This window comes from Anopheles stephensi, chromosome X (assembly GCF_013141755.1).
Source record: "Anopheles stephensi strain Indian chromosome X, UCI_ANSTEP_V1.0, whole genome shotgun sequence".
NCBI lineage: Eukaryota > Metazoa > Arthropoda > Insecta > Diptera > Culicidae > Anopheles > Anopheles stephensi.
In genome coordinates, this window is record NC_050201.1 from 14,749,614 (window position 1) to 14,775,253 (window position 25,640).

General features: G+C 48.2%; 5 protein-coding genes across 17 annotated transcripts; 1 reads left to right on the forward strand and 4 right to left on the reverse strand.

The window, feature by feature from the left end:
- Nucleotides 1–1,121: 1,121 nt before the first annotated feature.
- On the reverse strand, nucleotides 1,122–6,667 carry LOC118510036 (fatty acid hydroxylase domain-containing protein 2). 6 transcript variants are annotated; one of them, XM_036051427.1, is made up of 5 exons: nucleotides 4,079–5,383; nucleotides 3,681–3,986; nucleotides 2,772–3,034; nucleotides 1,984–2,688; nucleotides 1,122–1,916 (listed from the first exon to the last, which is right to left on the reverse strand). In XM_036051427.1, exons 3-5 carry the CDS (start codon nucleotides 3,017–3,019, stop codon nucleotides 1,760–1,762), a joined length of 1,110 nt encoding a protein of 369 aa, XP_035907320.1. In that variant the 5' UTR covers nucleotides 3,020–3,034; nucleotides 3,681–3,986; nucleotides 4,079–5,383; the 3' UTR covers nucleotides 1,122–1,759. The 6 variants fall into 6 exon arrangements, with proteins under 6 accessions (XP_035907320.1, XP_035907334.1, XP_035907358.1 ...); XM_036051441.1 differs by having other exon boundaries at nucleotides 1,402–1,916; nucleotides 3,794–3,986; XM_036051465.1 differs by lacking the exons at nucleotides 3,681–3,986; nucleotides 4,079–5,383 and adding an exon at nucleotides 6,535–6,667 and having other exon boundaries at nucleotides 1,402–1,916.
- On the forward strand, nucleotides 5,531–7,659 carry LOC118510076 (fatty acid hydroxylase domain-containing protein 2-like). Its single transcript, XM_036051478.1, has 3 exons — nucleotides 5,531–6,412; nucleotides 6,575–7,205; nucleotides 7,267–7,659. Exons 1-3 carry the CDS (start codon nucleotides 6,301–6,303, stop codon nucleotides 7,406–7,408), a joined length of 885 nt encoding a protein of 294 aa, XP_035907371.1. The 5' UTR covers nucleotides 5,531–6,300; the 3' UTR covers nucleotides 7,409–7,659.
- A 1,126-nt stretch (nucleotides 7,660–8,785) lies between these two features.
- On the reverse strand, nucleotides 8,786–10,747 carry LOC118510080 (integumentary mucin C.1). Its single transcript, XM_036051492.1, has one exon. It carries the CDS (start codon nucleotides 10,447–10,449, stop codon nucleotides 9,448–9,450), a length of 1,002 nt encoding a protein of 333 aa, XP_035907385.1. The 5' UTR covers nucleotides 10,450–10,747; the 3' UTR covers nucleotides 8,786–9,447.
- Nucleotides 10,748–12,281: 1,534 nt separating this feature from the next.
- On the reverse strand, nucleotides 12,282–13,489 carry LOC118510212 (glycerol-3-phosphate phosphatase-like). The gene is made up of 2 exons (XM_036051763.1): nucleotides 13,243–13,489; nucleotides 12,282–13,163 (listed from the first exon to the last, which is right to left on the reverse strand). Exons 1-2 carry the CDS (start codon nucleotides 13,337–13,339, stop codon nucleotides 12,331–12,333), a joined length of 930 nt encoding a protein of 309 aa, XP_035907656.1. The 5' UTR covers nucleotides 13,340–13,489; the 3' UTR covers nucleotides 12,282–12,330.
- A 79-nt stretch (nucleotides 13,490–13,568) lies between these two features.
- On the reverse strand, nucleotides 13,569–25,392 carry LOC118510088 (anoctamin-2). 8 transcript variants are annotated; one of them, XM_036051532.1, is made up of 8 exons: nucleotides 24,927–25,392; nucleotides 24,516–24,648; nucleotides 20,682–21,391; nucleotides 16,022–16,988; nucleotides 15,707–15,939; nucleotides 15,003–15,630; nucleotides 14,726–14,931; nucleotides 13,580–14,658 (listed from the first exon to the last, which is right to left on the reverse strand). In XM_036051532.1, the coding sequence occupies exons 3-8, from the start codon at nucleotides 21,141–21,143 to the stop codon at nucleotides 14,041–14,043; spliced, it is 3,114 nt and encodes a 1,037-aa protein (XP_035907425.1). In that variant the 5' UTR covers nucleotides 21,144–21,391; nucleotides 24,516–24,648; nucleotides 24,927–25,392; the 3' UTR covers nucleotides 13,580–14,040. The 8 variants fall into 8 exon arrangements, with proteins under 8 accessions (XP_035907398.1, XP_035907425.1, XP_035907417.1 ...); XM_036051505.1 differs by lacking the exons at nucleotides 24,516–24,648; nucleotides 24,927–25,392 and adding an exon at nucleotides 21,593–22,155 and having other exon boundaries at nucleotides 13,569–14,658; XM_036051524.1 differs by lacking the exon at nucleotides 24,516–24,648.
- Nucleotides 25,393–25,640: the final 248 nt, after the last annotated feature.

Below are 25,640 nucleotides of genomic sequence, written 5' to 3' on the forward strand. Positions count from 1 at the left end.
GTATGTAGAGATGTGACGTTTATTTTGTTCGTGCTAGCAAGAAGACGCTTACAACTGTCACCTATAGACAGTGTGATTGGCATTGTTTTACATCACCGTACATCACACACGTTATACATCACCGCGTTGACGCAACGCGCTAGTGTACTTGTCAGTACCTTAAGTAGTGAGCAATGACAACACTGTTCGTTCAGGCCAAAAGCAAAGATTGATGTCTATGCGGTGTGACTGTTTGCCCTCATGTAATCCAAAGCACCTGGAACTTGGAGCGAAACAAAAACCTTGTTTCGCAACATATAAAACAAAACAGAAAACAAATTGCTCACGAAAAGCGAAAGAACCAAATTCCGCCATATTGGATAGTACGGACCACACTCGGCAGGACATTGAGTAGGCAAAGGAGGACAAAAAATGGATTCCGAACGAAAGTAAAAGGGGGAAATGCTAGGAGGGAAAAAAGGGGATTACTATATTGTTGTAATAGTAGTTTGTTGTAACATTCGCGATCGCTATCACTCTGTGCGCTGTGTTGAAGAAAGCAATAGGACCAACGCTCACTTGCCACACTCGCCTCCGTCCGGACTCCGATGGAGATCGTGTGTTGTTTGTTGAGTAGAGGATGTAATTTAGTAAAAGAAACAACAAAAAAAGCTAACAGAAGGTGAAACAAAACGCTGTTCCTCACACAAATACTCAACTTCGTACTAAACATACACAGAAAAAAGCCACGTCTTTTCGAGCAGTTTGTTGAGAGAGCGCCTCTAATGGCGGTAGCCGAATCCATACAATCAGCGTTAGTGTCAAAAGCCACTATTTCACTATTATATATACAAACACACACACACCGGTATCGACTAAGGAAGCGCTCCAGTGGAGGTACACTAACCATCTCCGCCGAACTTTGATTCGTTGATTTTTAAACAGAACAGGTGTGTAACGCAGGGTTTCTCTGCCAGATTTTATTGAGAAGCAGATTTCCGAGCAGCAGATGATAAAGCAGTAAGATACGTACGGTGCGAACTTGGCCGCCATTTTGTTTTTGTTTTTGGGGCAGATAAATCTCACTGTGAGAACAAACTCTTTTAAATACAAGAGAAGTAAAACAACGGAGGAACAGTTACTAAAGAAATATTAAATGTGATCGAGTATTATAGAAAACAAAAAAAAAACACCCATACAAACAGCGGCGCGTCATATACGTTTGGATATTGGAAGGTGCAACAAAAATAGACTATTTAACACAACAGCATCACTAAAAGTAACTCGTAAAACGCTACGTGTGGTCAAAACGCAAAACAGCGGTCAAACAGCTGGAAATAAATTACTATCCCAAAACTACTAACAACAGGCTGCCCCCATCCATTGCTTCAATCCTAGTGAGCGCTCACGTATATTCGGACGTTCGGTGAAAGTTTATTGGTTTTGTTAGATTTAATTTAAGTATTTACTCTTTGACATTCGTTAACAAAAGTACATGCTGACATAGGTGAGTGGTGAGTGGTTGTTTTTCCCCCCATCATGGTTAGAGCACACATGACACAGCACACTGACGTGACATCTGCTACGGTGTGTTATTTTGCTGCATTGCGCTGTTGAAGATCCCACAGCGTTGGAGGTTCTTGTGTGAGCAGACGTGTACGACGGGGGTGGAATAGACCGTGTGGACCGGTGATGTGATGTTTGTCTGGTGCCGTGACCAGGATATAGTGCCGTGTTACTATCTGACTATCTGTGATGTATAGGTGTAGGTGATGTCGGCTTAGAACGCCTTTTTTGCCGGCTCGGGAAATGCTTCACGGGCCGGTATGAAGCTCAGCATCATGATGTGCCGGGCGTAAGCCTTCGTAGTACGGAACAGTGCATCGGTACCGTGCAGCCGATCGAGCACCCCGAGCACACCGAAACATTGGTTAAACCTGCAAAAGTCCGCATTCGATTAGCTCAGTGTGCGATGTAGTACTCTTGAGAAACGGTGCCACTTACTTGAGATGATGAAAGTCGTGCGCTTCAGGACTTGGAAAGAATGGCAGATGGTAGCCGGAATGGGCATTCAGCGTAGACAGTATGACGAGCGTAAACCACAGCCAGGCGACCGCCACATGGCTGCCGAGCATGAAGATGCCCAGAAACGGTGGCACCAGATTGCTGAACACGTGCTCCACCGGATGGCAGTAGATGGCGGTGATGGCGATCGGGGCCGTCCATTCGTGGTGCTGCTTGTGGATGTACCGGTAGATGCGGCGGCTGTGCAGCAACCGGTGCGCGTAGTAAAATCCAATCTCCTCGATAAAGATGCAGAACGATAGCTCCGCCAGTACCCAGTGAAAGGTGGGCAGTTCGCGCAGATCGTTCAGCCCGCGGAATCGCATCGCCTGGTACATGCAGTAGGCCATCGGTATGCCGACCACGGTTTGGTTCATCAGCACGGTCGCAATCACCTTGGCGAGTCGGCGACGATCGACCGGTTCGTTTGTGCCCGGTTGCATCTTGTAGCGTCTTATTATCGTCGGTCGGCAGGTCACATCGAACAGGGTGTAGATGCCACCGAACATCCAGTACACTGCCATGGTGAAGATGGTGGTGCTCAGTACCCAGAGCCGGGCCGGATCGTCACCGGTGAAGTCGAGGAAGCGATCCCACTGCGACTGCCAGAAGTCACCGGACGCGCCCCAAAATCGCTGCAGATGCCTACAAGAATTGAGTTATGGGAGAGTTTGATCGTGTACGGAGACAGCACGCTGCTGTGGAGTTTAGCGCCCCAAGAAACCCACCACGTAAGTGTGTTCCGGAATGCGGCGAATCCAACCAGAAAGAAGCTGACGATTACGAGAAAGCTGTACAGCGATGATAGAAGGCGCGGATTTTGTGACTCAATCGCCGGCATTGATCGGGACTTGGGGACAGCCCGAGGCCCATTGTCCAGACTTGGCCGTTCGGTGTCATCTGGCTGGATGATCGGTTGCGGATCATCACCTGGCGGTAACGACTCTTCCTTCAACCCGTTCGGACTGCTGTCCATCTTGTGTCACGTTGACTTCGGGAGTTGGTAAGAATAAATGAGCAAAAGAGAAACGCTAGACTTCCGGTGACGGTTTGTATAGCTACGACTTGTTTTCCGTTATCAAAACAAATAACCAAAAAAAAGGGGAAAACCCAGCTAGGATTCACGAGAGAAGAAAAAGGAAAATCAATGAATTGATTTTTCATCCCACTGGAGAAAGTGTGTTTTTCGCTTCAATTTCCCTTTTTTTTTTGCACCCGTTTCGAGCTACCATATGACGCGCCAACACCTTTAAATGACGCATTTCGTTTTGACCACCGAGTCGGGCACACGCGGGTGATGTTGATTACATAAATCAATTATTCTCTCGCCGCACGAAGGTCAAGGGTATTGCGCGCATTCTTGCCTACTTAAAAAAAATCAGCTCCTCTTCCGTCCCGTTTTAGAGTGGCCCATTAATTAGTGTCCAACAGGCACAACAATTATCGCCCTGATCTCGCAGTTGGCACGTATGAGTGAGTTTTGAGGAGCTTGTGAATGGCGGCGGTAAATGCGCGTCGCCTGAAGTTATGCAACGGGACCGCAGAAAGTCTGTTTTGGGTGTTTTTTTTAAATGGTAACACACAAAAAAAAACACATGCACGCATGTTTGCATATCAACAGGGGGTTTGATGCATACCTCCCTTTGCGTTTTCCGCACTTCACTTGGTGCTAATTCACGGGATGCTATCACATACACAATACGTTTTATCCAGTTCGTTGTTGATTGCAGGCTAGTGTTTGCTATAATACCTTCCGGACTACTGTTTTGTGGTGTACAACTGATGCGAAGTACGGCAGACACGAGATCAGGCCACCAACTGGCTATCTGACGCTGTGACCACAAATGGTCCGCACAAACTACTGCTAGGATATTCGACGCAATTTATCCGTTTCCTGACCTCAACTACAGCTGCTCAAGTAGGAGAGAGTGAGAGACAAAGCCCTACAGAGGGAGAGAGAAAGCTTTCACTTGCTGTAAAATGTGTTGCTGAGCAAACACCGTTGGCCCGGTTTTTGTGTTTTACCGGAGCGTACCAAAACAAAGCCCCAACCCGTAACCGGACCGAACTACGTCCAAAACGTACACAAATTCACCCCGAAGGATAATGCGAGAAACAGCCTTGCTCCGGCAAAGGAACGGTTGGAGGCATTCGAGAGAAAGATGGGAGAAAAAAAAGGCTATAGTGTGCGTGGAGTGTACAGTGGGAAAATGTTAGGGAATATTCGCCTAAAAATTGAATTCTTTGAATTTCTAACTTTTCCAAGAAAGTATTCTTAACCATCTATTGTCTTAACATTCTAGGGTATGTGTTTAACTAATAATCAGCAAGAACATTTAAATACGCTACCCAGCGAAAGAATCCAGCGTTCACAAAGTTTATGAGGAACTATCCTTAAAAACCCTATATTTTCAAAAGCTATAATCTCCAAGGTCTATCGCTTCACTCTCCTTTTCATCGTCTCTCCTTGCTTGGACTAGTAGTTTTCCGGCAATTTTCCTTCACATTTCAAATTTAATACTTAAATTGAGATTCAAAGTATGGATAGCTGGGTCCAGGTTTCAAAACTAAGATCTCCCATTTGCTATCCCAAGTTTGCTCTCATACATAAAGCTGGAAAATGCACTCTCCTGATAGGATACTAGACAAAAAAAAGAAAAGAAAATCCTTAAGTAAGCAAAGCTAACTCTTCCAGAGCAACGGTAGTACCATTTTCTCAATTTTCTTTCCCGATACGATGTGCCGCTCTTGCCTTGATGCGTTCTTTGTTACTGCATCGATGTCCAGCCCTGCTGGCTAGGTGCATCTGCACCCGTAATGCATTTCTCCCCCTTTGACACTCGCTCACGTTTCGTCGCGTCGTCAGGAAATCGTCCCTCGTCGCTGGTCTTTGTTCTCGATAAACTGCACTGAAGACTCCAATTAGAGCGTTAGAAGCGCCCCCAGACAAACACAACGGCAAACCTCCATCACTCAATGCCGATTGCATCTCTCGCGTTGTTTGTGTTTTGCTTTGCATGGGCTGGTGTCGGTTTCCAGATGACTCATTTCGCAGTTCGCTACCGGACATGCAATTTCCGTGCGCATTATGCAAAATGGATATCGGGCAATGGTCAACGACAAGGGTTTTGGTGTCTGTTGCTAACAAGCTATGTCCGACAGCTTAAGCAACAGAACCCCCTTCAACCTTGAGTGTTTCTACCATCTATGTATAGTACCTCTTATCAAACACTGAACTTGGTCTAGGGAAAAGGCCCGGGAAAGGAAATAGAATTATACTAGTAGCATGGCTGGTGGTATACCGAAAAAAAAAAACCAAGAAGGGTCAGTCATTCCTCTCGTCCAAGGCACAACTGACGACAAACACTCGAGATTGGAGCTACTTGACGCCATCGCCCTAATCTTGGTGCGATTAACACACGACCAAAGAAAGCGGTCATCTTCTTCCCCTACCTCGCCCTTCTATACAAAGGAACGTCCTCAAAAGAACAAAAGCCGCAAACCCCACCGGGGTTGACCCTACGAGCTAACCGATTTTTGCGTTTCTTCTTTGCATCCGGACGATTTTCCTGAGGTCCCGATAGCCGGCGACGCTACAAATAAAAGCAAACAAGAGCGTTTAACATCAGAAACAGACGCGCACGACCACCCCACCCGATAATAGCGCGTTACACTCGGTGCTCTGATGCTGCTACCCCACGGGCTTAAATAATCGCCAATAATCACCCGAATGTGCCGCGCACAAGCACGCAACGCGCTAAAGCAGACGCGCCATCGCGGCTTTACCGAGGTCCCCGAGGGAACGCACAGTGTGCCACTGCTACACCTTCCCACACACGTACGGTGACGGTGATGTTGTAATTGTATAGCAATTGAATCTTCAATTGGCCTACTACTACTACCACCACCATCAGCAACAACAATCACCACCAGCATCATTACTGGCAGCTTCACTATCGCTGCTGTGTGCCCTGTGCAAGCTTTCTCTGCGTCGTGCACGCACACATATGCCGCTTCGATCAGGTCGCGATTCATCTTTATTTGCAAGCGGTGCACGATCCGGCTAGATCAGTACGCTGAAGTCAATTGAACCGTACGTACGGTACGTGTACGGTGTGTACCTTACGGACTGGAACGGTAGATCCGCAACACACAAACACAGCAGCGGGGGGACGGTCGTCGTTGGTTTTGAATTGTTTCGCACACACCTCCCCCCCCCACACACACACTCAGAAGGACGCGGAACAATAAGCGATCATGTCGCTTACGGTGGAGCTGTTCGATCTTCCGGCGCACCAGTTCCGGGTATTTTGGGGCGCATCCGGTAGCCTGTGGCAATCGTTGTGGGACCGCCTCCTGGACCTAACTGGTACGCATGAACACACTCACACACATCGTCATCCTCAGCTCCTTCACAGGAGATCGGGAGCCGACCTCCCGGGATCGTTAATCTTATCATTGCCCGTGAGCCAATCACACTTGTTTACGCACTTTTGACCAATTCCGATACGCTTTTCCGTACACTTCGCAGGTGATAATCCGCTCGCCCTTTGGACCGTTGGGTCGTACGTGTACACCTCGCTGATTTACTGGAGCATCGGGCTTCTATACACGATGTTCGATGTAACCGGGCGGCCCAGCTTTCTACGCCGCTACAAAGTACAACCGGGCACAAATGAACCGGTCGACCCGGGCCGTCTGCGCACCGTCATCCGGCAGGTACTGTTCAACCAGTTCTGCACCGGGTTTCCGCTGCTGTTTCTGATGTACTACCTGCTACCGGCCGGTACGCGCGACAACGTGCGCGAGTTGCCCACCTTCCTGACCGTCGTCTGGCAGCTGGCCGTCTGCATCGTGATCGAGGAGATAATGTTTTACTACAGCCATCGGCTGTTGCACGATGGCCGCATCTACCGGTACATCCACAAGCGGCATCACGAATGGACTGCGCCGATCGCCATTACCGCCATGTACGCGCATCCGATCGAAAATGTGCTGAGCAATCTGCTGCCGATAGCGGTCGGCGTGTGGACGACCGGGTGTCACATTTCGGTCGCCTGGCTGTGGTTTACGATTGCCATCTCGAACACGCTGCACGTACACTCTGGCTACCATCTGCCGTTTCTGCCCAGCCCCGAGCAGCACGACTTTCATCATTTGAAGTACGTGCGAGATGGATTTAGAGTTGGGCGAGAGTACTAATATCCATTATATGCATTCTAGGTTTAACCAGTGTTACGGGGTGCTGGGTGTGCTTGACTGGCTGCACGGAACAAGCGATATGTTCAACCGCTCCAAACAGGCCAAGCGGGATTATATTCTGACAAAACTGGAACCGGTACGAGAAACCCATCCGGACCAGTAGCGGGCGAGAGAGAGAAGTCATTACATCAAAAAAAGAAGGTGATGTGCACATTGTATATGAGTGTTTTTTTCAGCAAAAAAAAGGAAGTAATCCTCCTTCTTGAGGAATGTGTTATTGTTTTCCAAAGCCGTTTTTCTGTGCCGCTTCTGTTTAAGGAGCAACGGCAGCAGAAACCAAGCCCCTGTTAATATAGGCCGAAGAGTTGAGCATTTTTTTTATAATAAATATTTGCATCACTGCAAACAATCAAACGAATCCACGATACACCGTACACTGCATATCCGATGAGGAGTAAACGTTTTGGTAAAATTCCTAAACCAAAAGGAATCAGGAGTGGGAGTTTTCTTATCAGGTGTGACAGAGCAGAAGTAGAAGGTCCCGCAACGTCTCACGGCACCATCTCAAAGACGCGTCTAACACAATCAAACTTCCCGTTGCTATCAAAGTGTTTTCTAAGGGTAGATAAGTGAGCGTGGATTTTCCTGGCATCAGAGTGGGCAAGCTTTTGTGGTTTCGGGGTCCAGAATTCACCAATCTCCAATCAACACTACTTGTATCAAGATGCCTAGATGTATAGTTTTCTGATATGAATGAACTTCAAAGGGGACCTCAGACCTCAGACCTCAGACTCCTCAGATGGAGATTATTTTCCAATTACTCTATCAATTAACCGGAGTCAGATCAAGATTTTAACGCAACGTTCCATGTTGCGATTCGAGTTGCTTGAGTTCATGCATGACATCAACATCACTAGACTACGAGTCAGCAGAATATACATGTCTTTACGAGTATACCTAACTGTGATACATGTTCACAGTGAAATAATGGATTGATTGAAGGCATTTTTTCTTTCAATTTGGATGTCAAATATGTGCGGTGCCAATCTTCACAGGGGTCCGGTGGCCGAGGCGATAACGGCTCCGGTCTTCATACGGCAGTACCGGGGTTCAAATCCCATCAAGATCGCCTCCCCGTACACGGGGCTGACTACCTTGCTACGGGTAAAATCAAGTCACAGAAAGCCAGAAATGGCAGGCCGAGAACTTTCGAGGTTGTAGTGGCAAGGAAGAAGAAGAAGAATCTTCACAGATATCTAATCCCGTCCAGAACGTCTCCTCATATGCAGAAGGGAATAATTAAGTCAAGCGAGCCTAAAACTGTTTTTGATTGGTGAGCAAGTCTTTGTCTAGTTAATCCACCTTTGGAGTGTGCTCATGACGCTGCTTAACGTTGATTGGTGATAATGTCACAAAGAATCTCCAAGATGTTGTCTGGTATTCGAAATTCCTTATGAATCTTCCTACATACCTGAAGACACAGTCTGAATGGAATTTCTATACACATGTCTTAGCTTATAGAAAAAAAAATCCTAGCGAGTTTACGTCTAATATTCTTCTTTTTTTTTCAAAGTATATTTTGACACTATTAAAAAAACTGTTAACAATACTTTTTTTCTTCCTGTTAAAGATAACTCACAGTATTCCAAAAAATGTTTTACTCGTGTTTTAGTAGCGTTACTTTTGTGTTACTCCGCTATCGTATCTAATATTAACGTTTTTTTTTTCTTCCTTTTTCGCTTCTTTAATGTCTCTAGATCCTTTTTTTTTCAAAACCCTCTCTCTCTCTATATATTCTAACGCACCGTGTATGCACTAGCTGCATCTACTTTAATAGCGTTTGCTTTTGCCTATCAATTTTACGGTATTCCTTTCTGGCTAGCACCACTGGCTACCTGGAGGATAAACCCAAACAAAAATAATCCAAACCGATTTCCCTACAGTACAGGAGAAGTAGTTAGCATTGGGGGGTAGAGCTAATCGTTAGCGTAGTACTAGCTGTGTAAGGATATTCATGGAGGAGATCGCGCTTCGATCAATCTAACCTATCTCATCGCATCACCTGGTAAGTGTTTTTAGGGTCGGGGTTATCTTTTTCTTCTACGTGTTCGGTATCCGGTATCCGGTGTGAGGTAAGAAGGCACTTTATCGCTTTTGAATGAACGATCGAATGGAAGGAAGCAGGCAGGCATTCGAACGACCTCAGTAGTTGTACATGCCGTCGATGAGAAAATCCATCCGCCGGTAATGGCGCGTCAGCCAGAACTCCTTGGCCCGCCGGTACGACAGCAAGAACAGGCCCAACAGTAGCGGAATGGCGAAGATCAACGTCACGATCGGGACGATGTACTCGCGACGTGAGTTGGGCGGTTCACCGGGACCACCAACGCCGCCGAGAAATTCCTTGGAGAATTGGGCGAGCGGTTCGTCCACGCGCAGTCGCCCACTGCTATCTACCGGATCGTACGGTGCACCGTAACCTGGTTTGGCCGCCTGGAGCAGTTTTGGTTCGTCTTCAACCGAGTAGGTGATCTTTGGCTTCTTTGGAGGTTTCGTGGTGGTGGTGGAGGTTGAGGTGCTCGAGGTGGTCGTTGTTGACGGTGTAGTGCTGGTGGTGGTAGAGGTGCTACTAACGCTACTGTTACTACTGCTCGTACCGGATGTCCCGAGGGTCGTTGTTGCGTTGGTACTGCTGCTGGGAGGTTTTGATTGTGTTGGTGTCGGCTGCGGTTTTGCGGAGCTCGCCGTGGTTGAGGATGCGTTTGCACTGATTGTGGGTATGGTGGAACCACCGTTCGATGCACTCGACGCCACCGAGGTCGTGGTGGTAGTTACGTTTGACTGCGTGGCAGGTACGCTGTGCGTCACGTTGTTAGTGGCAGAGGCGACGACGGCAGGTACACTGGCCCCATCCTCACTGCCAGGTGTTTGTTGGTCCGTGACGGACCCCCTGATCACTGTTGCCACATCATTGATTACCCCTTTCCGTGCCACTATCCGCTGGCCCCGATCGGCATGATGCTCCACCAGCGGTACTCCAACCGTACCATTCCTCCCACCGTCCTCCACCATTGCGTCAATCACTTTCGCCACCGTCCCATTCAGGTCCGGTGGTTTGTTCTGTTGCTGGGTCGCTTCACTGCCACCTCCACCCACCACTAACAGCGCACCAACAATGCACACGTACACCAGTGCTGCGTGCATCGTGCGGAAGCTTTACGTCGTATAGGGGGACTCTGGAACAGCCGCGCTGCGCTATTGAACTCTCTACTGGGACGAAACACCGCAACACTGTCCCTACTTCATCGCTAGCAATCACCGCAATAGCTCGGAGCTTTATTGTACTGGATGTGCGCGGCGGGTGAGATTCGCGAAAAGTTTGCCGTAGATTAGTTTCTTTGCATACTGCCCCCTAGCAAAACAAATGCACCAATGGGCTGTATCCCACCCAAAACCCTGCAGCAGCAGTGAGTGCTGTCACGGTGTTCGTTTGCTTTTGTTTGTTTTGACAACATTAGAGTTGCTGCACACGGCGCGCGAATTTTGCGCCGCAAATCTTGGCCGAGAAGGTACCTCGGTACGGCACAAGGTGTATGGATATAGGAGGTAGAGTTGTTTAGAGCAAATTGACATTTCTCAATCTGACATAACAGTTCCGTGGTCATCGAGGGGAAGGGAATTAAGAAGAGTGATAGAAGCGCCGGTGGTGGTATCGCTTGCGATTTTTTGACGAAAAATGCAACCAAATATCTTCAAAAGGTAAAAGACTCGAGAAAGCCCCCCCCCTAGAATCTTTTGTGTGCAGCGCTGTGGCCTGTCATTTTTATTGCACAGTGGGATTTCTGTATGGTCATAACTCGTTTGATATAAACATTGGGTGAAAGACTCGAGAAGCACCCCCCCCCCCCCCTGACAAAATTTGTTCGTCACTATACGTTTTACGCCTAACAGTATGCAAACCGCAGTACACGTTGCGAATGCTTCACAGTATGCTTTCAGTGTTGTCAAAAATGATTGAATAAAGTCGAATGAAATATTGCTTATTATTCGATTAAATCTCCCTCCCTCTATCCTGATCATTTATATTGGCTTACAGGAGCTACGTTACAATTTTTGGCCACGCTAGGAGTGACCACTCAGGCTTACAACATTACGGTGTTCCCGGACTGTAACGGAACATTGGTTCGATGGATACTTGTTAACGGGCATAGATATTCAGAAAAGGAGGAAAAATAAGTATAATAACATTTCAAATCACTTGTATCGCAATGTGATGCGCAATCACAATGTATATTATCATGCTCTACTCGTTGTCCAGTAACAGTATTAGGGAACAATGCACAATGTTTATATGAAACGAGTTATGACCATACAAAAATCCCACTGTGCAATAAAAATGACAGGCCACAGTGCTGCACACAAAAGAGTCTAGGGGGGGCCTTCTCGAGTCTTTTACCGAATTCGCTAATCGGAAAATTAGTTAGACTCGCCTCTTGATCTCTCTCTCTCTCTCTTCTTGGCCTAACGACCTCTTAGGTAATGCCTGCCATTCCTAGCTTACTAGACTGAATGATACCACGAAGTTGGATAATCAGTCCTCACTACGGGTGAACGACCTAGATGAGATTAGATCCGGTCCAACCGTGTGATTCCACCTCTCGTTATGGCCTTCAATAATTTATGCAGAATCCGGTCCGGAGATTGGTTTCTGAGGACCCTGCACATCAATTTGTTGCATCTCTATAAAGGGACATTGAAATTTCATATGAAAGTGAAGTTATGCGTACATTACAGATTCATTCACTTTCACTACAAATACACACACCTGGAAGAATTCTTATCATATCCTGATCCTGTTTATGTATGATGCTGTTAACGCGGCAACCTTTAAATTGCGGCGCGATAATCTCGAAACATGTAAAAGCAATGTTACTGACACGTGCCTGTGTGCGTGCGTATTTGCGTACGTCAAATGTAACTTGCGCACGGACCATACGCATATGTCTGTTCTCAGTCTAAATAGACGAACACGCTTCTGTTTTCAACTCACCAAACGGTCAATCGAGCGCTTTTCTTTCTCGCCTTCTATAAATCATTTATTTTATCAAACAACGGTATAAAATCCGCCACACTATCGGCGTAATAGTCCGGTTCCTGTAGTGTGTTGGTCGCACGCACCATCTGTTCCTTCGTCGTACCACCGGACAGGACGAGCAATTTCTGAAATCCACACAACGATCCGAACGCCATATCTTGCTCGAGCATATCGCCCACCAGCAATGTGCGGCCTGGTTGGTCTAATCCGTACTCCTGCACGACACCGGAGCGCAGATGGTACCCAGGTTTACCAAGCAATATCGCACGCCTACCAACCGCTTGCTCCAACATCTCCACAAACCAGCCCGGTCCGACAATGTCGCAACCGTCCCGTACATGGATCGTCTTGTCAGACGCACCGGCTATCAGCAAACAATCGTCGCTCCGCTTCAAGTACATCTCCGCCCTCATCAACTTCGGATAGTTGACGTTAAAGTCGATGTCTACGACGACTGCCCGCACCGGTGCGTCATCGTGCACGGTGGCAATGATCTGATGGAATGACTCCGGTAACGGTTGCGTAGGGCCATCGATTAGCTGAAAGCCTGCCTGCCGTAAGGTGGCTTTGAAGTTCTCCGTACCGAGACAGTAGATTAAACCTTGGAACTGTCGAGCCTGCAGATACTGTACGATGGAGCGAGCCGGATGTATAATGTCCACTTCCTCGGCATCATATCCCAACCCTAGCAGCTGCTGTCGGTAGCTCGCAAACGGCCGGACACTATTGTTGGTGATGAACTTGATGCGCTTACCGAGCTCTCGAAAGAGCTGAAGCGCCATATTGGCACCCTGGATCGGTTCAAACACGGTCCAGAGAACTCCTTTTGAATGGAAAAGTTTTAGAAAAAAGCACTGTGAATTACTACTTTTGATAAGAAGCTCACTCCTAACCAAGATTACCATCACAGTCGAATAGTACGGTGTCGAAGGAATCAAGAAACTTCTTAGCTTTCCTCGTTGAAAGATGCAACAAATGGCTACCCTTATAATCCGCCATAGTTCCTACAGATGAGTACGATCTTAACTAACGGTGCCGCACTCACTGGAACCTCTATTTGTAGCCGATTGAACACTAATCAACCTTCATCTGCCCATTAATCTACCCTGATTGAGAAACCGCGACCACGGTTAGGATATTAAATTTCAATCTACAACTTCGCCAATCACCCTAGCGGTGTGTTGTGAGTTCGGAATTCTCGGTATTAATCGTTACAAGTTGGGGGGCGTTTTTCATCAATTATTTACACATATTTAATTTGATATTTAATTTGAGGCGGTCCGATGGCCGAGGCGATAATGGCGCCGGTCTTCATACGGCAGGACCAGGTTTCAAATCTCACCCAAACCGCCTCCCCGTACGTAGGGCTGACTACTTTGCTATGGGTAAAATTCAGTCACAGAAAGCCAGAAATGGCAGGCCGAGACCTCTCGAGGTTGTAGTACCAAGGAAGAAGAAGAATTTGTTCCTTAAAATTTTTACACTTGTATGAAGACATGATGTAAACAGGATGTAAAGAGGCATTGCACGTACGTAAGCACGTGCCCGTGGTGAGTTAGGCGCTTTCGTTAGGAGGTCTGAATCGGAGGTTAAGCAGCAGTATAGAGCGAAAAGAACCGTGCGTTAGGTAACAGGCGGCTGCCCATTACCTTGTTCCGTGTGCGTAATTTGATCGTTTTTGATGGGATGCGGATTGTGGCCTATACCCGCGACGTCACTATACCGTACGCTTCGTACGGTTCACAGTCATCGGTCTGCATTCGCAGCGGATACTCATTGTCGTCTGCGATCGAACCATAGTTTAGCTTCTCATCGTCCGGGCTACTGTCCTCGGACGCTAGGTACCCGTTTTGGGTATACGCACCCGGACCGGGCGTTCCACATCCACCGGCACCGTTTCGCATCTTCAACTTTTCCTGCTCGATGATGTACTCGTTCGTGAGGTACTGTTCCCGCTTGATCTGATCTTGCAGCCGGGTTGGTACGTCGGGTATTGCCCACGCCACCACTATCTGCACAAAGCTCACCAGATTCTGATAGATAACGACAAACGTAAGCCGGATGGCTAGGATCTGCCAGTAGATCGATGGACGCTTGTACGGACGGTGATCGTCCGGTGGATTACGATACTCCGAATACCGGCAGATGGTAATATTCGAGAAGGTGCTATTTTCTGGTGCTGCGTTTGCTTCGAAATGCGACACGTTAAAGTAGGCAAGCGTATGGTTAACGAAACCCTCATCCGTACCGGTCGGATTAACTACGTTCATATACATTAGCCGTGGGATAAAGTTGGAGGAAAATGCTATGATAAAGGCCTGGAACGGAAAGCGAAACGAGCATTAATTCGGCTGTCAGGCGTGAGTCACTTCCTGGAAAACTTACACTCGATATGACGGCAACCTTGCCAACCACGTGCATAATGTTATACCAGATGCCCAGATCACGAACCCGCTGCGGTACGGCACGTTTGTAGTAGAGTAGGAACTTTTTCGCATCCAGCCGCGTTTCGAACACGTTGTTCAGCAACGCAAAGAACGGTGCCAGCGGGAACGCCACTACGAAGATCGTGATGAAACCGTACTGTATAACTGCAAGTATAGAGCGGGAAGTAGTCAGTAAGATTCAGTATTCCTGCACAAATTCGCCACTCCACGCTTACCCATCTTCAAGTACTCGTTGAACAAACTCCGATCGTGCCAGTTAATGAGATTGAAATCTTTGGTCCACTGATTGCAGCAGATCAACCGCTCACCATTCTCGTTGCTTGCCGCCTCAATACCGAGCACGCTCCGGAACTCTTTAAACTTCTGCACCAGAAACGGTATCAGAATTTCCGTAATCGCTCCAATCGCCTGCTTACCGACCATTATGATGGCGAGCTGTATGCACAGCTCCATCAAGCAACCGCCCGGGCTACACTCTTCCTGCCGCAGGTTCAGTATCCGGTTGTACTTGGCCGGATAGCCCGGGAACTTACCCTTCATGAACGCGATGTAAAAGATGGAGCTGTAGTAGTTGACAAACTCAAACAGGTAGATCTTCAGGTTGAGGCTTTCGTTGTACTCGGTCTGTGTGCGCCGATACTCGACGTTCGTCATGTACTCCGCTACGTACTGATAGGCGTAGGTGAGTGCGGTCGAGGCGAGCAGATTGATGGCGGCGGTCGTCGCGGGAAAGATGATCAGCTTGCCCGACACTGATCCACCATCGCCGTATATATTTTTCGAGGTCATAAGTGACATCCGGTAGACTACGATACCGAAGACAGCGGCTATAGTAAGTAAAATCTGTTAGAAAAAAAAAACAGAAAAGGCTTAGTATTAGTTAGTTAGTTAGTTAGTTACAGTGGCGAAGATTACGTACAAATAGGAAAATCACAGAGTAACTGTAAAGGAAGCTAGGGAACTTTTTCGTCCAGAACGGTGGCGACGGTTCCTGCGCGCCGGTGGCAATGTTAAACATCATCTTTTTGATATTCTTCAACCGAGACAGATACTGAGGGCGCGGTGGCTCTGCCAGCGAGCAGTACTCAGTAATACCCCAACGATGCTGGATCCGTGACGAATATCGTTTCCACATCTCTAGGTAAAGCGTAGCTATAGTGGTGAATGGGGGAAAAAATGAGAAAGCAAACCATTAGAATTGGTGCTCAGTTTTTTAACAAGTTGGTGAGCTTACCCCAAACGGACATAAATATAGAAAACACGATCGTCATTTCGTTGTCGAAGATGTGCGCCAGCTTGGAGATGGTGCAGGTCGTCTTCAGGTACCAATAATCGCAGTACTTGTCGCACTGTGGGCACATGATGGTCGCGTTATCACCGCAGATCTCCTGGCTGATCCGATTGGCCGGGTACGTAAGCAGCCCATAGAAGAAACATATCAACCCCACAATCGACGCAGGTATTAGCATGTGCGTGTAGAACCCGAGCCACGCAAAGTACATCGCTATCTTCACCCCGAAGTACTCCTTAATGTGATCCAGCGGCTGATGCTTGATCCACTTGCTAATCGATGCCCACTCCTCCAGCAGCAGCGCTCGCTGACAGCTCGACTTCAAATCCGTACACCCGTCGTGCAGTGGGTACGCATCCAGATACACCTGATCCTCCATTAGCCGCCGGATGCCGATATCCTTCTTCTCGTCTACCGCCTCACTAAAGTACGTACGCTCCAGTATAAAGTGAGCCACCGCAATCCGTATGCTGGGCGTGAAGAAGTTTGGCTCCTTGTCATTGAACAGGTACGGTTTGTCGCGCGAATACTCGTACATCAGCCTATACTCGGGCGGTGCAAACTTTTGCCGATCGATAATGACAAAATTAAAGAGTGGCCGGCGGAACAACCGTACCAGTGTGCTCTGGATGCTAAAGTCGCGCATTATGATCTTGTCCTGATTGTCCAGCTTTTTCATCGGCATCTGCATCTTCATGATCTCGCAGTAGTGGGAGAGTACCTGCTCCGGGACGTGGATCTTGACGAAATGGATCCGTTGACAGTTTTCCGTCTCGATCTGTAGACCTTCATTTTCGAGATTTCGTTGGTAGATGGCGCGCTTCTGTTTCGCTTCCGCGTTTTCATCTTCACCGTTGAATGCGAGCACATAGTCTACGATGCGCCGCTGGTCCTGGAAGTACTTCCACGTCTGTAGCGGGTGTTTCGGTGGGAGTAGAGAAAGGAAACGTACATGTTAGTATAGGACAGCACACGATCACTAAAATTGAGTTACCTCCAGACTGTGTTAGTATATTAAGAGAGTGTAATCTATAGATCGCCATTTGTAAGGGTATGTTAACTGCGTAAAATTCCTGAGCAATGACGTTTGGTTAACAACGCCTCATATTAATACAAGCAAAGGAAAAAAAAAGTTACTACTGTATTTTGAAGTTCTTCCAAGTTCCCCATGCAGTTAGAGCTGGATCTAGAGCTCATTGCATTGAGCAGTCTAGCGTGTCCTCAGTGTCCACCAATGAGACGATAACACTTAGGTCTTGTGTTCATAAATCAGCAGTTTCGTACTTCGTTACGCTTTAGTGGCAACTTCAAGCAATAAAATATGCAACAGAAACAACAACACGCTAGTTCGAGCAGCATGTCTCTATAAAGCCCCATTGATGGTCTGCCATACCGAACGGATGTTCTGCTTAACGCGTTCTCAACCTACCGATGTCCGCTTCGTTCTCTAGCAATGGAATGGCAGATAAGGACTTTGCACGTCTGTGTCGTGCGTATTTCGTTTTAATCTCTCTCTCTCTCCCTCTCTCTATCTCTTTAGCGAGATAAACCCACAACACCGTGAACTGAAATCCTCATCTCGAGAACGAGAACACTCTCGCACAGTTTCTGTGGAAGCTGACATTTTGCGCTGACCGTGTGTCCGAAATCTGTCCGCCGCGTGTTGATCTTCGGTTGATGGAAGCAGGGAAAACGCACATTTTAGCATATTGCAACTGCCAGCAAAACGTCCAACATCAAGAAATCTTCACTGGCACACACACACACAAACAAACAAACACACACATAAACAGGCGGACGCGATGAATGATCGAGGAAGGTTTCACCGGATGGGTTTGGGTTGGAGATGGTTTCTAAAAATAAGCCAAAGCTGTCCCCACGCCAATACTGCCGGGGACAGAGTTTGTAGTTGCCATACCCCACCACAATTGCCGTGTACCCGGCGACAGGTTCTGCACATTGCACACTATCTGCCGGACACCTTCAACTACTGTTGCTTCCTGCCGGCCGCTCCGGAGCGTTCGCCTTTCCGCCGAGGTTTCCGCAGGTTTCTTCTGGAGCAGCTTCCTCAGCACCTGCTCAAGCACGTACTCCTTGCGTGGTTCCCGCGTTCAACTGTAGCACCATGCCAGACAGCCACAATGATCCCAGCAGCGCAGCACCACAAACGGGATGGATCATATTGTGTATTGGATGTAGGGTTTCATTTACTCTTCCTGGGTGTGAGGTTTTTTGTTGTTGCTTCTATACGCAGTAAAAACCTTTCGCGAAACGTTTGTGCACGGCTGTCAAAATTTCGCCCAACGGCTCAGGCCCGCGCGTACGCTGGCAAATCTTGACATTGTGAGCGTGAATGCTCTGTTTCTATTTTACGATCAGCGTCAGTCTGCCAACAAGGGTACCGAATTAAAAAAGACGAGGTTGAGAAGCTCACCCCATCGAGCTATCGAAACGACTACGACTGCTACCACGCGATCCGGTGCGTTCGATCAGTGCCGTTTAAATTCAGGTTGGGACAATCCCGCCAAGGGTGGTAAAGTACCCATACCGTCATTGCGTGCACGTTGTCGTCACCATCTGACTCATTGAGCACAACGTGTGCATCAACACAGTTTTGCAAATCAATTACTCTAGCAATATCGCAAGCCTCATTTAGCCTACCGTCAGACCTCTTCAGGACAGAATAATGGAGTTTATCACACCTGCAAGGCTTTTTTCGTACTTGGTTGGTTGAGGATGCTGGCAACCGAAGGTGATCCATATGCTGCGTAGGCAGCAGAAGTGCTAATTAGCCGTACGATCATGGTTGACGGACGTTTGCTGGTGGATATTGTTGTACCGAAAGCAGCGGGTGTTTGATAGTAGCGTCTTAGTAGGCCAGCAGGTAGTTAGAGCAGATTAGTGCAAAACCCTCGCCACATTTTTAGCTCTAGTAGTGTCTCACGCACAGAAATCAAAACCTATCACATCCTTGCACAGTATCACTGAGGCACATCAGGGACAGCTGTCAATGATGTACTGACACCTGTTTTTTTCTTCTTTACATCCTAATTAGCTCCAACTGTCAAGCCCGACGTGATTCGATCTGTCTTCAACCATCGGGATGCTTACATCCGGAAGCTAGCTAATCACACAGTCCTGCAGTCCGAGAATTCATCCCAAACAAGGACTTGTCTACTGTACCAACCCCACCTGTCCACTAAAAACACCTGCATCCTCACATGGGTTCTGTTCGCCGGCGGTCCTGCTGTCGGTAGGACGATCGGGTCCGGATCGGTGATGTGTGGTTGCTCTACGGCCTTCGCGTCCGGCAGATTCTCGGCCACCGTCGTCGACGTCACCACGGTGGTTTCCGTGGTCGCTGCAAGATCACTTTCGGTCACCATCACTGTACGGGTGAACAGAAACGATATGTAGCGCTCGCACCAGTGACCGACCGTACCACACTCAGGCAGCAACACTCCGGAATCTGCTACGCTCAGCACTGGGATGTGAGCAGCGTGCAAACAACCTTACACCGCGCCATGGAAGCGACAGGCAACCGGCAGGAGCCGGAGGGCGAGTCGGTCTCGGAAGCGTGTTGGGAATAGAGCCGCCGCGTTTTTGCTTATTTTTGACACCACAACCCCGTCAACCACACACCCCCGGACAAGTTGCGTTTGTCCTTGAATTGAAATTTTCTTAATATCATGGCCTTGCCATAATCTCTTACAAAATCCCATGCGCTCTCCCGCACGGACACACGAGACTCTTGCTCTTTCTCCGACGGGCGCCACATGGTTGGGTAAGATGCTGTGTGCCGTATCATCTCGCTTCAACCGACTGTGTGTGTGTGTGTGTGTGTGTGTGTGATTTTGTATACTGCTAGACACGGGAAGAGATGGGCGAGAGAAAGAGAGAGAGAGCGAGAGAGAGAGAGAGAGAGAGAGAGAGAGAGAGATTGAACTGTTTCGTATCAGCAGGATGGTGGAGTCGAGCAAAGCAAATCCTACACACTTTCTCCAGGGAATGTAGGGAGTGTGCGTGCTTGGGATCATCAGTAGCGGAGGAATCGTGTCCGATTAATGGATGAATCCTGCCAGCTAGACGTTAGCGTTAACGGCTTGTTTGACACAGTGTGTGAGCCAACCAGCGCTGTGTGAATCGACGCCAACTTGCCGCGGAGCAAGACACGTCGAATAGGTGTGGATTGTTGCCAAATTGCAATCGCAAACAGTATGACCTTTTGCTGTGCTTGTTGTTGGCTGTGATTCTGGACATTATGGCGGCGTAGGTGTGTGTGTGTGTGCGTGTGTGTTAAAATGAAGTTGTTCCTTCTAGGTTAGATGATTAGAACGAGCTAGGGAGTAGAAAGTGAGTTAAAGTAGTAAAAATTTAGGACGGACAGTGTTGAAGCCAAATTAAAGATTAAACATCTGTGTGTGCCTTCAGCTTTAAGGTTACCAGGTTATACAGAGAGAAGTAGAGAGAGAGAGAGAGGGATTCAGGGACAAGAAAGATAACACAGCAGAGCAGTGATAGCTAGAACGCCACTAAACAGAAGCCGAAGCCCGCCATACACCGCTTAGAAGAGTTGATTAAAATGTAATAATGATACGTTTACCCTAGACTTCCACAGCGTATAGGTAACTATCTGTTTGGTACTGTCATGCTCAGAACCGTGCTGATAATCATTACGATAAGGGAGGTAGGTAGAGTAACTAGTAGTGCTAGGCACCTTTTCGTTGTACTCGGTGCTGAGGACGGTCGGCTTCAGGATGCCGCTGATGAAACCCTTCGCACCGTTGTTCGCACCGGCCGGCCGCGGTACGTACGGCAAGTTGGTGAGCCCACCGTTCGAGCGCGAATCTTGCAGCAGTGCTTCGGTCGTTAGCCGCAGGGCTGCACCATCCTCACCGCCAGCACGTCGATCCGTACCGGAACCACTGCCCGAATCGACCGACCCGAACCGGACGTCCTCCGCCGAATGGTACACGGTTTGGCGGGAAAGGTGCAGCGATTTGCGGTTCGTTGCGTCGGAGTACACGGACACCGCATCGAGATAGATGCTGTCCCGCTCGTCCATACCGCCGTCCGGTGCGTCCGTACTATCGTCTCCGTCACCGAAGTCACTGTCCCCGTACCGGGGCCCGCAAACAGACGCTGGCTGCCGCAGACGGTCTTGGTCGGCAGGATAGCAGGTAGTACGGTTCCAGGTCCCGGTTGGCTCTATCACATCACGAAAGTCGCTCAGATCGTACAGCACATCGTAGCACTCGTCCCGGTGGTGATATTCGCTGGGTTCGTCCGGTTCGTCACTGTCCTGGTAGCTTACTGGAGTGAAGTCATCACCGCCACACCGGAACCGGAAACGAAAGCAAACAAACAGAGAGAGAAAGAAACAATGGATAACCAACTTCAATTGGTAGCTGCTGTCAGCTGTTAAGCGGTTGGGGGCGCAATCGTGGATAACTATCATTTCGAAACTATATTAGCGTTTTCCAACCCTCGTTACGCATTACCATACGTACGTACCTCGCCTGTACATGTTGCCAACGGGTTAGTAGTTCGCGTTAGTCAGCACAATTTATCTCTCTATGTATATATGTGCGTATCTGGCACAGGGTAATGCAACTAATCTCAACCTATCGCACCTAGTCTAATCAAGGGCCCCTACCCGTTTATCTATGCACACGGTTATGCACGGTAGAGCCGTAGTACGGACGGTCGACGGATATCAGCAGCTGTGTGCCATAGCTAATCGATTGATAAAACGTGTGCATGGAAAAAAGCGATTACATGCTGATGATATCCAAAACAGAACTCTCTTTCTCCGCAGTCTTCAAGAAAAGCTAGAATTGCACTAAGCTTGCCGTTGCTAATTCTCCCGAGTCTGCAAGAATGGCTCGGCAGAGCAGTGACCATTCTCTATCCACTCCGGACACAACCACGCACGGCCAGTTCCGGTGTCCAGAGACTTCAAGCAATTAAACGGGCTAATGTCCGGATGTACTCCAGACTGACTTCCTGTGCACACTGTTCACTGGTTTTCTCGTTCTCTCTCTCTCTCTCTCTCTAATACGCACTACACCAGCAACACATTCGCTGGAGCTTTTGGACGACCGATTCCAGCTTAGGGGGTGTTGCAATTTTCTCCGCCAGCAACACAGTGCCTAGGGTACTACCACCAAAAAACACGACACGCTCGCGAGGTTGCCTGCGATCATCGACTAACGCGTAGATGCCGATTAAATTTCCCTACTGCCCTTTTCCTGCCATGTTTGTTTATTGTTTCATTCAGCTATGTACGCTCGTGAATTGATGTACTTGTGTGTGTGCGTACTGTGTGCCCACCAGCCTTGATGCCCTCCCAACCGTAGGGGATGGTAGATGATTTCGGGCAGTACCTTTATAACATACGCTTTGCGTGGCTAGCTGTGTTGTTGTACGTGTTGTTCCCGTTTGTTTTTCTCCCCCCATTTGCAATATTCATCATTCATCAAACATCGTTCGTTTGCAAGACGAGGGTTGCCATCGGGTTGCATTTACAGTCGATTGTGTTCCCAAAACCGGCACGGTAAACCTCCATTTCCGCCCGTGCGCCTCCGTCAGGCAAAAATTGCGCGAAAATGTGTACGAACCTACAACAACTACTACGCCAGAACCATACACCCCGCACCACATGGTAGCAAGGTATTTTCCGTGGTGCACCGCAACCACATGGACGATTAATTCCTCGCATTCCAGCGGATCCCTAATGGCGGGAAATCAAAGCCATGTCTTTCGCATGGTCTAGACGAGGACCAATAATGGCTGCTAGCGCACAAGGATGAGGGAGATAATGCTAGACGGTAACAAAACAAACAGCTTGTAGCTAGTTAAGGCGAAGAAAAAATTCGCGACTTTGCTGTGTTCACCCGGTTATGCCATGCTGGTTGCAATTGAAGCATGTGCATCAAAAACTCTCTCTCTCACACACACACACACACACACACACATATGTATTGCAGAGGCTCGTTACGAACGCATACTCTCGAAATAGGGAGCACAACAAAACAACGGCCAGAAGGGCATCAAAGCCAGCTCCATCAAAAATGGTTCATTCGCTCCGCGGTATTTGAGCAGTAGGGGGTGATGTGCTGTTGCAGCTCATAACCTTCAAAACAGTCTAACCTGAAGGGGGAAAGGAAAGGGGCGGGACAGTGTCAGCTGGAGGTGTCACAGGGGTGAGCAAACCGGAATGTGATCAGGTCAAACCAGGTATGCCTAATAATTGGATCAAAGTTCTCAAACGACTCCTGTTGGAGATGTCCGAGATATCTGGATGAAGGTTCAGATTCCAAGTAGTATCTTCTTTCCCTAGGTACTCGCAAACTTCTCACAGAAAACAAGACACTCAATCACCGTTGTGCATGAACAGGATCAGAGCATGCACAGGGATGTTGTGATGTCTGTGATGTGCAGTAGCAAGTCGCTGTACATGCAACGCCCTTATCTGGACATTGCAAATATGTTTAGTTTACGCTTCGGAGGATTTGAAATCCAAACATTTGTAGTTACGTAGATAGTGCTTCTAAACACAACTATGTAAGACTCTCGCATTCTGCGAGATAACATGGAGTTTACAGGAAGAAAGCAAATAGCGAATTCTTCTCGCACTTAGAATCGTTCACGCGAGAAGAAGTATCAGTACACTCGTGTTGTGGCTTGGCATTCAAATCTGATTTCAATATTCCGCTCATCGGAGCTCATCGAAGTATTATTAGGTCATCGGGAAATGGAGGAAAAATGTGATCCTACCGTATGAGTTCCACTTCAGAAGGTCCCCAAATTTCATCTTGAAGATGAAGCGCTGCTATACCCTGCGCCAAACCGAACTCCGAATTTGGAACGCGAACCAGAGGATCGCCCCGTCCCGCCCGTCGGCCTCAATTGCCGAATCACGGGCGAAGAACGAAAGAGTAAAAATGATGGCCATCAAGGCAGGCAGTACTGTTCGCTCGCACCGGGTAGTTGCGATTTTGCGCAGCTTTTGGAGCCCCATGTGGAATCGGGGAAGACGAATGCGATGAATCCGGACCCGGTGTGTAATCAATAACGGGAAGGTGCTAACGGGGAGCGGATGAATTGAAGTGCCAAATTGGAGCTAAATTCAATGTAGCAAATCAAAATTCAATTCTCTCTGCATCAGTATGCGCTATCTAGAGGAACCTCTCGCCAGGGTTATTATATGCCGAGACACGGGTAGAGGTAGGACACAAAATGGCGAATCATTCAATTTTGGAACCGTTCTAACCCTCGGAGTTCGCGGCTTTCCGGTGTTGTGCTTGTTGCATGAGTTAGGTCACCATTTGATAGTTGATGACCGGTGCCTGTATAGTATTATTCGCGACGAGGGTTGTAGCCGTGTGTGTGTCTGTGTGATGTCCAAGCGGAGATGTGCTTTGTGTAAACTCACCAGGGAATGGGGGTATTTATTTTATGGTGGGTTTATTTTTTCGCGAACCCCCTATGACTCTGGGTAATATATCCAGTGTCCCTCCGGTCTTGATGCATCTGTGCGTTGAATTCTCGCTAGATACACACATTAACTTAATGAGAAAAACGATGAGAAATCAGCGAACGGGTGACATCATCACTGACACGGGTACCGGAGATCTTGACTAAGCGCACATTGACGTACGCAAATTTTTGGTATATCTACAGTCTTTGCTGGAAATTCTTCCGGATTCTGATTCACATCCAACAACGGAACGTGCCGTCACCACTGATGGTGCGCTAAGGCGCTTCGCTATCTTTATTACAATTGCAAAAGGAACCATCTACTTCCGGCAAAAAAGGTGTTGCGGGAAAACTGGACTTGACATACCTGGGGTGGTGGACGGCGCTAAACTCTAATTGCACGTCCGTATCTTGGCCGAATTGTTGATTGATGGAGGTCGCCGCTTCTGGGACACGGTGCAGTCAGGTCTTTTCCCTATATCTTCTGTATGTAAACACTCATTCACACACACACACAGTCACACGCACCAAATCACTGTTTTTACACCGCCCGGAAGATAAGTTAGCAGCCAGTGCACTACTTTCCCGCGATAAGGCACAAAACGTTAGCAGATAACGTTCCGCGGGTGTGTGATGATTATCTGCGAGCTGGCAGTTGATAGGCGGCCACCGTATCTACGACGCTTCGGCAAGATGTATATCGCAGTGGCAGCCTAGCCGCGCACGAGAACAGTCATCTGTTGACGGCCTCGAATGAAACGTCACGCGAAAGGAGCGCATTCCAGTTTGGTCCGGTTTTTTTGTGTGAGCCGGTGTGTGCGTACGTGCGCAGGGTGCGTCAGTAGTGGTGGTTGGAAATACACACATAACACACACACACACACACACCGACGGAAGTATCGGCGGGTTTCCAGTTTCAGAAATGAGTTTTACCCTACCAACATTCGGTACGTGAATTTGCGCTCACGTGGACGATTGGTATTGACTAGGCCTGTTGCGTGGCCATTTAACTCGAATGTAAACACAATTTCGATTGGTGTGCGAAAGGCAAAACAAACGAGGCCGTAATACGTGCCGCATT